The sequence below is a fragment of the Cucurbita pepo genome, chromosome 7 (genome assembly GCF_057944985.1).
Source record: "Cucurbita pepo subsp. pepo isolate OVF chromosome 7, ASM5794498v1, whole genome shotgun sequence".
NCBI classification, from domain to species: Eukaryota; Viridiplantae; Streptophyta; class Magnoliopsida; order Cucurbitales; family Cucurbitaceae; genus Cucurbita; species Cucurbita pepo.
Genome location: NC_141804.1, coordinates 1,270,785 through 1,282,241, shown reverse-complemented (window position 1 = coordinate 1,282,241; position 11,457 = coordinate 1,270,785). Strand labels below are relative to the sequence as shown.

The following is an 11,457-nucleotide window of genomic DNA, read 5'->3' as shown; positions in this document are numbered from 1 at the left end:
TTTTTTATTTGTTTTTTATTTTTATTATTATTATTTTTTTCATAGAAATTATCTCACAAACAAAAAAAAAAAAAAAAAAAAAACAAATTACAAAGAGTTATGAAGGTTATATCCAAACTTTGATGCACATTAAATTATAGTTCCCAAGTTTTGATGTATTAGAACATTAATTAATTAATTAATTATTATTTTACAGTTCTATTTCTACTTCTACTTCTAAAATAATTTAGTGGTAAAAATAATAATTAATTTAACGAGATGGGTCGATGGAATGAGAGTGATATTGAAAATATTGAGTTAAAAAGGTTTATAAGAAAAGGAATATTTACCGAACAATTTATTTTTTAAATTAAAAAAAACAATTTATATGAGTTGGAAATTAATTTTCCATCAAAATATTAATTAATAATTAATTTTATGACAATCAAACAAAAGTAAATTAGGAAAACTTAAAAGAGAGGGGAGACTTATATATAGGAGGATGAGAGGAGGGAAAAAAAATGAAAAAAAAGGACAGAAAAAAAAAAAACCCGTAATGGTATCTACGTGGTTAAAAACCCGGACTCTGCATTATGGTAGGATAATATATATTGTCAAGAGCATAAATTCATAGTTTTGACCAAAAGGTCAGAAAGCATATGTAGTCTTCTTCACGGTAATATGATATTATATTGGTTTTGACTAAAACGTCTCATACTATATGGAGCCTCTCCCGAGTGATATGATACTATATTGTCAATTTTGCGCATGAGCTCTCATATTTTGACTAAGAAGCCTCGTACCATAAAGAGCGCTGAACAACAAGTAGCCGACTAAAAGCCTCATATAACCATAGCCTCCCGGTCGTCCAACCTCCTTCATTTGGAGAAGAAAAAAAAAATCATTTAATTTATTTATTTTTAATGGGATATAGAACTTCTAGCCTATTTACACCAATGTTTTTATAAAATAAAAAAAATATATTAGATTTTTTTTTTTTTTTTTTTTTTTTTTGCCATTTACACCAATATTAATTTTTTATAAAAAGAAATTTAGAATTTTTTTTGCTTCTTCCAATTCCAAAGATTGAATTTACATTTAATTATTAGAGTTGTTTTTATTGCTTTGCATAACTTTTTTAAAAATCAATCAAAATTCTTTAGTTTTCTTTTTAGATCAAATTCTTTAACCAATTTATTTTTAAAAATTTTTATTTTGAAATTTCAAAATTTATTTTGATAATTTAAGAACAAAAATGAAATATACATAAAGTTTTGTTGAGGTTGTTTAAAAACTATTTTAAAATATGGGTTTTTTTTATTTTTCTTTTTCTGAGACAAAATTCAATGAGCTACTGTTTTGATATTCTTACTCAAAGCTTCAAAATTCTAACATCTTAATCAAGCATCTAAAAGACTTTTGTGGAAATAAAATATGAATCAAGATTGAAAATGGAATTATCTTATGAATTTGGTCTAACAATCACAGAGTAGGATTGGCAATTCCAACTCCCATAATCATTCAAGAACAGTGAACTTTAAAGCTATAATAATAATGACCCGAACTAGACGGAAGAAATCAATACAGAAAAAATACTAAATTAGAGCCTCTTTTTTTTCCTATTCTAGTAACATGATCATCACCCTCATCATCAGAAACTGTAAGAAAATAATGACGCATCCAGAAAAGGAGATGCTAAGAAAAATAAACTGAAAAAAGAACAAAGTAATGGAGAAACGGTTCACTGTGAGGTTTTTTTTTGTGTCCAAATGAACTAACCTTCGATGTCTTCATTGACCCACCTGGAACTGAAGTTTTACCTTGACTTATTCTGGAAGTTGAATCTTAGAACTTATTCGAGTAAGGTCGTCGTTATTCTGGAGTCGAATCTTGTCTCGTTGCTTCTACTCTACAGATTCATCAAGATCTAGTAGAAACCTGATGCTGCTACTCTAAAGCAATCCTTTGGATTCCTATACATCCAGTTTGGGAGTTGTTGGAGCTTCATTACTTTCCTCCGCAGAGGATTGAATTTTAGGTGAACCAGTTGGCGTAGAGTAGCTTGTTGATGGGTTATATCTCTTAAGCAGCCTGTCTTTGTTTTTACTCCACCAGTCTTCTGCTTGCTGTTCATCAAACTTTCTCTTGCTGCCACCAGACAAGATAGGAAAAGAAATGCATCAAAGTATTCGAAGTAACAGTTAATGCATTCATGTCCATGTCCTACATATGTATGTAAAATAATTTCAACTAACTTGTGCTACATTTCTCCTATATGATGATCATGGCATAATTAGATGACATGGATGGTTTTCATATGTCCAAACCTATAGATTTCAACAAAGTGTTGCAGAGGAGATGATATGTGGTGTTCCTGATGCAGCGGAGATAGTGATATCTTTCAAATGCAACTGTTATTATGGCAATACCTGAATCTAACGCGTTTGAAAATCTTGGTATCATTTGAAAGCACAACCAAAGTTACATAAACTCCAGGTTCAAATTGCTCAATAACTTGCTTTTCAGTTGGGGGTGTTGAAGATAATGGAGATCTAGAGCCATTTTCTGTACTTTGAGAAACTGCCTCCCTTGCAGAAGTTTTCTTACTTTCCAGAAGATTATTTACATTAACCTGCGTTAAGTCCTTCATTCCTGAAGTGACTAAATCGTCTTCTAGCCTCTTTGAAGAATCAGCAAGTGAGGGAGTAGATCCATTATTGGGTGTGTCAGATTTTTCACGACTCGTAGGCAAAGATGAAGTTTTCGATGTCTCAACCATATTTAAGAAAGCTTCAGCTTGGGCATACATTGCCTTAAAAGTTTCACCATCAGATATCTCAGGTGGCAGTTTCTCAGTCATTTCCTTCAACTGAAAAACCAAGTTAGAGAAATTTACATTAGTCAACATGTGTCACTAATATTTGGATCATTGGTTAGCAATTCATGTCAAGTGGTTTTTCATGATAAAAGTTAAAAGATCAAAGTTCATGCTCCGGTGGCCATAGCAACATATTTTTAACCAAGGTATGAAACAGCTATTCACAAACCTGTTATAAAATTAGCGAGGCTACCAATGACATCAAAATCATTCTTTCCAGTTATTTAACCAAGGTATGAAACAAAATGAAGTAACTCAAATGGTAATATATTTGCTACCTGGTCTGTAATTGTAGTAACTAATTTCTTTGCTATTTTGCACCTGGAGGATTCTTCTTCAACTAATGAAGCCACTTCACTTACATTTTTGCACAAATTTCGAATTTCTGTATCTTGAGTATCAACTTTCTGCTTCAAGCTATAAACCTGAAAAGCACGGAACAAAGATGTAACTAAGTTTCTTTGGATGTAGGTTTCTTCAAGAAGAATATAAATAAATAAGAATATTGCAGAATTTTGGATTTGCAAAGAAAACGAGTTAATGCCTGGCGTTCAAGCCTTGAATTTTCTTGAGTCAATGTCTCATTTGACTTCCTGAGAGTCTCATTTGACCTCTTGAGACTATCAATAACAGTCTTCGAAAATCCTGGAGTAGATGAACGTGGAGGGCTTGGCCTCCTTGAATATGGTGATACAGGTCTTGAATTGCACATTGGAGGTGGTGATGCTGGTGCCACAGTTGCGGGCCTCCAAGCATTTTGAATAGCACTCAACGAACTTGGAAATGCAATGTCTTTCAGTTGCTGAAGAGATGGCACCTGAGAAGCTCTGACCATAGAAGGAGAAGATGGTCTACTCCCTGGTTTTACTGATTTAATCTCATGATATTTAACAGGTTCTGTGGTGGGAGACAATAGAACGCGAGAAGTTCTCACCTCCACCCTATCAAATCTTTCCTTATAATCTGTTGAATGACGACTGGCCGTCAATTTTCTATTTATAGCCAAATTGTTGCCAGCCTCAGCAGCTTTAAGTTTTGCATAGCAAGAATCACATACTCGGTGTGGTTTGCCAGGGGTAGGTGCCAATGCTGCTTTCAAAGCTTTCTTGGAGCTGCATGAATGACAATGCACCAGCCCACAGTTATAACAATTGTGCCTCTTCTTTGTGAAACCAAATGCTTGACGACAACCAGTGCAAACTGACTGATCTGCTCCGCTAACCCACTTATGAATACATATACTTGCAGTAAAGTTTGAACCACAAGATATACTTTTAACATGCCGGTCCTTCAGAGCTTCCACGAGTGTTGGGGATCTCCTATCCTCTACATCTCCATGTCCCAATCTTCCATTGGCACCCCTGCCCCAAGAAAACACTTCATTTCTTGATGTGAGAACAACTGTGTGACTTGCACCGCAAGAAATTTCTTCAACAAATTCACCAACTAATCTATCCTGCACTAAGCAAGGAATAACTCCATCTGAACTTGGATTGCCAAGCTGACCATATGCAGTACCACCCATGGTAAACACATGACCCGATGTGGTAAGAGCCACAGTCATGTTGTGTCCACATGCTAACTGGTGGAAATTGTAGTCTATGAGTGAAGAAACACAAGTAGGAAGAAGATAAGTTTCCTTGTTTCCATGACCCAAACGGTATTTGTCACCATCACCCCAAGTGAACAACTTTCTAGATGACATGTTTGAACCAGCCTGACCCATAACCTCAACAATAGCAGCAGTATGCCAGATTCCACAAGCAACTTTAATGGTCCTAAGTCCACTCAATAATTGCACCTCTCTTGGATATGCAATACTCTCCCTATCTCCATGGCCCAGTACACCATATGTTCCATCACCAAATGTGTATAGTTTTCCGTTGGAAGTTGCTAGTGCTGAATGCCACGTGCCACATGCAACAGATAAAACTTGAAGCCCTTCCAAAGGACCGACAACTCTTTTGGGTATCCAGTGACTAACATCAGTGCCATGACCAAGAATTCCAGAACTAAATATTCCATCACCCCAAGAGAATAAATCATTTGAAGAGGTTATGGCACATGAATGATACTCACCACAAGCTACAAAGTCTACATTACTAACTGCCAGAAACTCAACAAGACGGGGGCGACTAAAGTCTCTATCAACTCCATGACCGAGCCGTCCCCCACATTCTTCACCCCATGTGAAAACCTCACCTTGCCTCGTTACGAGAGCAATGTGTCGGACACCGCAAGCAATCTGATGAACATCAAGAACAACATTTGTCTCTAATGGCTTTGGAATCAGCACATCATTTTTTACTGGTATTGGACTTGAAGTTCCATCGGGTAAAACTAAATCAGACCAAATCCCACCCCAGACATAAACATCACCCAATGACTCTATATCATCTGGTCCAGATCCTCCACTTGAACAACTAGGAGTGCTTGATACACTGATGCGGAAACCATCTCCACCACTTCGTTGCATATTTGCACGTTCTGAACCCACATCTGAACTTACCAGATGCAATGAAGATTCACGAGAATTTAAATCAATAGAATCCCTTCCCCGAGCTAAGCTGTTACTAAATTCTAAGGTTGCACCAAAATTTCGACCACTTTGAAAGAACTCACTAGCATCCTGCAACTGGAAAATAGTTATCAACCATAACTTAATTTTCTTCAATAGGATAGTTTAGAAAATTAGATACATGATCATGAGATAAAAAACAGTAAACGACCGACAGAGGTGATCTACAGTTATATGATGAGGAATCAAGATTGTACAACAATACATGCGCAAACTTGGAAAACTTTTAAATTATGTTCTGCAACTTGGGCAAAGCATATCCTGGCTCTATAACTGACCAAACCAAAGATCAACTTGTATATAATTTGAAAGGTTAGGGCCTATTTTGATATCTAGTTTGAAAATAGATTTATTTTGAGAACAGTGAATAACAGGATATGAATTTAAACTAAAATTCTGAAGCTGTATTCATATACAATACTAGAGAATGGATGAAATAATAGATTTGTTTTAAGAGGCCCTTTTATTCTATAGTTCATGAGTTCTCATTCACAATTTATAGGCTAGAAATGGTATGCGCAAAGAGATGTCTTTCCAACTCTCCTAACATAATACAGATAGTGTGGGAAAATATTGAACTCGTCCTTGGCCAGTATTAGATATCTGTGGCATGGTGCATTGAGTTCTACCTATATTGCAGGTATCATATAATTTTCTGTAGGAAGATTATCTCTGTTAAACCATTGTGCTATTACATTCACCTGAATAATTTCACAGCTCCTTAATGTTGTCTTTCATGTGAAGCTGATTTTGATGCAAGAACAGTACCCCAAAAGAAAAAAAAAAAAAATGCGAACTGCCAAGGAAAGAACCTAAAAAGAACAAGACAATGCTCGTTATAGGAGTGAATGCAAAGTAAAAGCTCACATCTGGCAAATCACTCCTAGAACGTCCATGCTGTATTCTTGAAGAAATTAAATTCTTAAGGCCAACAAGCCAGACTTCAGCTTCACCTTTGTCCTTGCAGATCTATAAACAGGTAACAGATGAAAGAAATCACTGAATTACCATACAATCAGAGATATTACAGATATGAAGAGGAAATTTGAATATTTCCATGAGTTCAACTAACCAAATCAAGTGACCGTTCCCCGTTTCTATACAACAATGAAAATGATAAGTATTCCTTTTCAGGCCTCAAATACCTTCTGAATACAGCCTGTAAAGGAATCAAAAGAAGAGAAGAGGAGGACAAAAAGAAGAAGAAATATCATTCATAATTTTTCAAATTCAAAACATAAATTGTAGTAATATGGGCAAAGATAAGAGACCAAGAGAAGAAGAAAACAGAGCAAAAGAACCCCAGTGTCTTTTTCTGCTTAGTATAAAATTGATAAAGCTAATTAAGGTTTTAAATTGAGCTATTGTATGAGCAAACAATCAAAAACTAAATATAGTCAAAAGTCTTATTTAATAGTAACAAAAATCAATGCATTCTAAGATTTCCCGTATGCCAAGAACTGCATAGTGTTCTAGCATAAAAATAATTCCTAATAAAACATATATTAAATACAATACACATTCCAAAAGTAGAATATTGACAAACATATAGCCATGCCTCAAGAAGTTCCTGCATCATATGACTTCCATATATCGCAGGTATGCAAATTCTAGTCAGCCATTTTTGGAAAGTTTTAACTCACAGTTCTTTGTCCTGGGATAATTCGTGAGATGCTAGATAATTTCAAGGTCCTTTCTTCTCCATGTGAATACCAGATCAGCGTGGTTTCGTCCTGATAATTAGTTGCAGAAAAATTAAAATTCTGAAGTCATGCATAATCTATGACATCATAATGCCTGTGGACAAGGTGATCAAACTGATTAAATGATTGGTAGGAGCTTCAGTTTTATTATTTTTGTCTATGCTCATCAACTCGTTCACATGTTATCATATACATCGAGCCTGCTATGTCCCAAAAATCTGAAATGCATGCCTTCATCTATTGACGAAATTACCAAATAAAAGTCTTTGGAGATGTGAAGATAGGATTTGTGGAACGTCTTATGGAAACTTATTTACGATTTGTACTGAACATACCAACAATATCCGGTGACTTCCGAAATCAAGATAATTCATTCCACAAAAAGAAATCCAAAGGAGCTTGGCAAGGTAAACGCTCTCTCCTCTCTCCTATCCTTCTCTCATTCTTCTCTTCGTTTTTTAGCCTCCATTCGTTGTCGGGGTTCATTTTTCCGCAGTTTCATCATTTATAATAGAACCAAGCAGTATAGTATCTTAACAGTGCATTATACATCTAATCAACACCAGAAAATATCAAATCCATTGCTTATGGCACTGCAGAACAACCCTTGAAAGGAATTGAGTAATAAATATGCTGTGTCGCTACAAGGAAATTATTACTCACAGTAGAGATTCTGAATGGGCAGAGCTTCGGCTTTCCTTTTCGGCTATACTTGATTAGTTGACTTCCTTTTTTCAAAATGATAAGTGCCTTCAAAATAACAAACAGAGAAACGCATTTCAGGAGAAAAGCAAAGACAACACGGAACACCGAGGTCCGAGGACCTCACATCATGGCGCTCAATAGAGAGAAAGAGAGGAATATATTGTTTAAGGAAATGTGAGAAAAACTGACTTGCTCAATGTCACGCTCATAATTCCCATAGCTAGCAGGATCTGCCATTCCATCTGAGAAAATCGTTGGGAAACCACATGAAGAAGAAGCATAACAATGTCGACAAGCGACAATTGCATCAGGTAGTGCGGTGGCGACCTGCGTACCCCAGTCTTCTTCATAGATGCATGTGCTGCTTCCTTCTCTTGTGACCTCTCATCAAAATTCTCCAAATCCACCTTTCACATCAAAATACACATTACGATCTGAAACTCTTTTTTCCACAAACCACGACACGATCACCAAATCGATGAAAATCAACATTCAAAGATCACAAAACTCAAGAATGCAATCAATAACACTTGAAATCAATCAAAATTCACAAAACACACGGATCACAACGCCGGTTCCATCATTCGCGCCAACGTAAAGAAGAAATTCGATAAACGAAACAACAAAAGGCAAAAACAAACAAAAAAAGAGGATAAAAACGTATAGATGAATGAGTGATATCACCTGTAATCATGCGAAATCGAAACAAGAAACCAGAAACTGCAACTGTGAAAAGAAATCGGAGAATAAACGAAGAAGAAGCTGCAATGCAATAGAATGCATGCGGATTCATCGTTTCACTGTTTTTTCGCTTGGCAAATAATAATAATAAAAATAAAAAGTGGTTTATCAGTCGTGGCGCCATTACAGAAGCCATTAATCAACAGCCAAACTAGTGATCGTTGGATATTGATCATTAGATCTCCACCGTTGATTCACCATCTTCAAATCAAATCGGATCATCCACAACCCCTCGTGGGTTGTAATCTAGTTTTTTCTTTTCCTTTTATTTTTTTTAATCACGCAATTAACTAATTAATTAATTAAATTATTTTAATTTTTTTAAATCTAATATCCTAAAATAGTTATCATTTGACGTCTTAGTTCATTCATATACCTTTCGTTTACTTAAACGTTACATTACGCTCACGTTATTCTTTTACCTCCCGGCTAAATCTCCCCCACTTAGTAAGCTACGTGAGCCCTAGTACAGCTTAAATGAAATGTTGATATGGTCTCGAGGGTTGTGGCTACCACGTGAACCTACCTCTTGCACAATTACTGTTACAATTATATATATATATATATATATATAATATACTTGCAGCTCTCACGTCTAATTCAATAGAAAGAAATTCTCTCTCCTTATAGTCATTCCTGTTCTGTGACTATAATAATTCCAAAATTGAAAGAGAAAGAAGAGACCGAGGTTACCGTGAATAAAGTGATTGAGTGAGTGAAGGGGAATCAAATGGAAGAAGAAAAGAGAAGAGACCGGCGTTGAGTCTTGACTTGAAACACTTGATAGCAAAGAAGATTTTGGGCCCCAACGACAAAGGAACGGGCATTTTCGGAGTATAGCTATCCTTCTTCTGTCTGAGACAATAAGGCAATTTCGAGCTATTCCAGTCTATGAATCCTAACTCCCAAAAAATCCAATAAGCCTAGCCCCTTCACTTCTGAAAACACATATACTGTATCATCTTTCTTGTTGGCTTGTTAGCGTCGACTTAGTTTCCTGCTTGGGCTAAAAGGGGCACATTTTGTTTGGAGTACTTTTTTTTATCAAAATATTGAGATTATTTTATTTATTTTCTTAACAGATAGTTATAAAAATTGAGCAGACATACGAACCAATATGTAATATTTTTAAATTTAAGGACTAAATTGAAATATGGAGAAAATGAATTAATATATATATTAGTTTTCTTTGTATTTATGATTAATTGTGGTGGGAAAAATGGACCAATGGGAGTTGAATGTGAAACAAAGACTAGTCAAATGAGTGAGAAAATACCAAAGCAAAGGAATGGAATGAAACGACAGTAAAACTTGACGGGCGCGGCGCGGCGCGGCGGAATGCGAATGGCTGTGTTTTGTTCGTGGAAACGCGAAAACGACGAATCGAACTATTAAAAAACACCCTAAATTGAACCATCCTCATATGTAAAAACGACGTCACCTCCGACTTTGCCTCCCTCCTTCCAGAACCCTATGAAATGTCTTTTTTCTTTTTTTTTTCTTTTTTAAATTGTAAATAAATTTTTTTAATTGAAAAAAAAAATTAGTATCTAAAATTTTAAAAATTATAATTTAATAAACGTTTAAAATCATAACAAAGGCTCGACTCCTCTTTCTTTTGGAGTCTTAGTCATTTTTTTACTATGCATTCGAGGAGTCTCTCATTTTTCTTTTGGAGTCTTTTGTTCGACATTTGAAGATTCTATTGGCATGTAAGTTTAGGGTATGGCTCTGATACCATGTTAGACGAATACGACTTTCCCTGTGAAAAGTAGTGTTCATCTAACATGATATCAGAGTTATGGTATAAATTTAGTCATATCAATAGAATCCTCAAATGTCGGACTCCAAAAGAAAAAGGAGTCGAGACTCCTCGAAGGTATAGTAAAAAATAACTAAGACTCCAAAAGAGAAAGGAGTCGAGCCTCGATTAAGGGGAGACGTACTTTGTTCGAGGGGAGGTATTGGATGAAAGTCGTACATCTCCTCGAAGGTATAGTAAAAAATAACTAAGACTCCAAAAGAGAAAGGAGTCGAGCCTCGATTAAGGGGAGACGTACTTTGTTCGAGGGGAGGTATTGGATGAAAGTCGTACATCGACTAATTTAGGGAATGATCATGGGTTTATAATCAAAGAATACTATCTCTATTGGTGTGAGACCTTTCGGAGAAGCCCAAAGTAAACCCATAAGAGCTTATGCTCAATGTGGACAATATTATACCATTGTGGAGAGTCGTGTTCGTCTAACAGATTTCATTTTATTTTAATCTATATATTTTTAAAAATTTAATTTTAATTTTGTAGATTCCACGATGAGTATATTTTATGTAAAGAAAATGCATGCCCTCCACTTTGGACCGCCAACCATACGAATATTTGGTAGATATTTCCAATTTGAAAATAAAAAATTGACTAAATTATAATAATAAAAAAAACAATTGAATAATAATATAATTTACAAAAATAAATTAAAAAAAATTCGATAAATCTAGTATGACAACAGCTTTCAAAAGACAAGTCAACAAAACTCTAGAAGCTCCTTTATAAATATTTTTCTATACATCACCATTAAATATTAAATATTAAATATTCAATTTAATTTTTAATTAATAATAGCTTTTTTTTTTACCATATTTATTTATAAATAAATAAAAAAAATTAATAATTATTAAATGAAGTTTTAATATTGGAAACTTTGCTGTATTGTATTATTTTTAAATAATAAACTAAATATTTATGAACTTATCATATAAATGTTATCTAAATGGATTAATTGCAAAGTTATCCTTACATGAATTTAATGCTGACCATATTTTAAAAATGACAAATGGGTTAATAATATAACCAAAGTCGCATTTTTTTTGTACTTAAA

General features: G+C 34.7%; 1 protein-coding gene across 2 annotated transcripts; it reads right to left on the bottom strand.

The window, feature by feature from the left end:
• Nucleotides 1-1,450: 1,450 nt before the first annotated feature.
• LOC111798244 (PH, RCC1 and FYVE domains-containing protein 1) lies at nucleotides 1,451-8,654 on the bottom strand. Of its 2 annotated transcripts, none has more exons than XM_023681274.2 (10): nucleotides 8,528-8,654; nucleotides 8,033-8,250; nucleotides 7,802-7,888; nucleotides 7,079-7,168; nucleotides 6,508-6,594; nucleotides 6,303-6,404; nucleotides 3,402-5,492; nucleotides 3,136-3,282; nucleotides 2,409-2,848; nucleotides 1,451-2,127 (listed from the first exon to the last, which is right to left on the bottom strand). In XM_023681274.2, the coding sequence occupies exons 2-10, from the start codon at nucleotides 8,078-8,080 to the stop codon at nucleotides 1,953-1,955; spliced, it is 3,267 nt and encodes a 1,088-aa protein (XP_023537042.2). In that variant the 5' UTR covers nucleotides 8,081-8,250; nucleotides 8,528-8,654; the 3' UTR covers nucleotides 1,451-1,952. The 2 variants fall into 2 exon arrangements, with proteins under 2 accessions (XP_023537042.2, XP_023537043.2); XM_023681275.2 differs by having other exon boundaries at nucleotides 3,402-5,486.
• Between the last annotated feature and the right edge of the window lie 2,803 nt (nucleotides 8,655-11,457).

What these genes read in the sequence shown, in the direction of transcription:
- LOC111798244 (XM_023681274.2), bottom strand. Translation starts at nt 8,080, where the DNA reads ATGGCAGATCCTGCTAGCTATGGGAATTATGAGCGTGACATTGAGCAA. An exon ending in CTAGGAGTGATTTGCCAGAT is followed by an intron (nt 5,493 to 6,302) that starts GTGAGCTTTTAC and finishes ACTATTTTCCAG; the next exon opens with TTGCAGGATGCTAGTGAGTT. An exon ending in ATTCAAGGCTTGAACGCCAG is followed by an intron (nt 3,283 to 3,401) that starts GCATTAACTCGT and finishes CGTGCTTTTCAG; the next exon opens with GTTTATAGCTTGAAGCAGAA.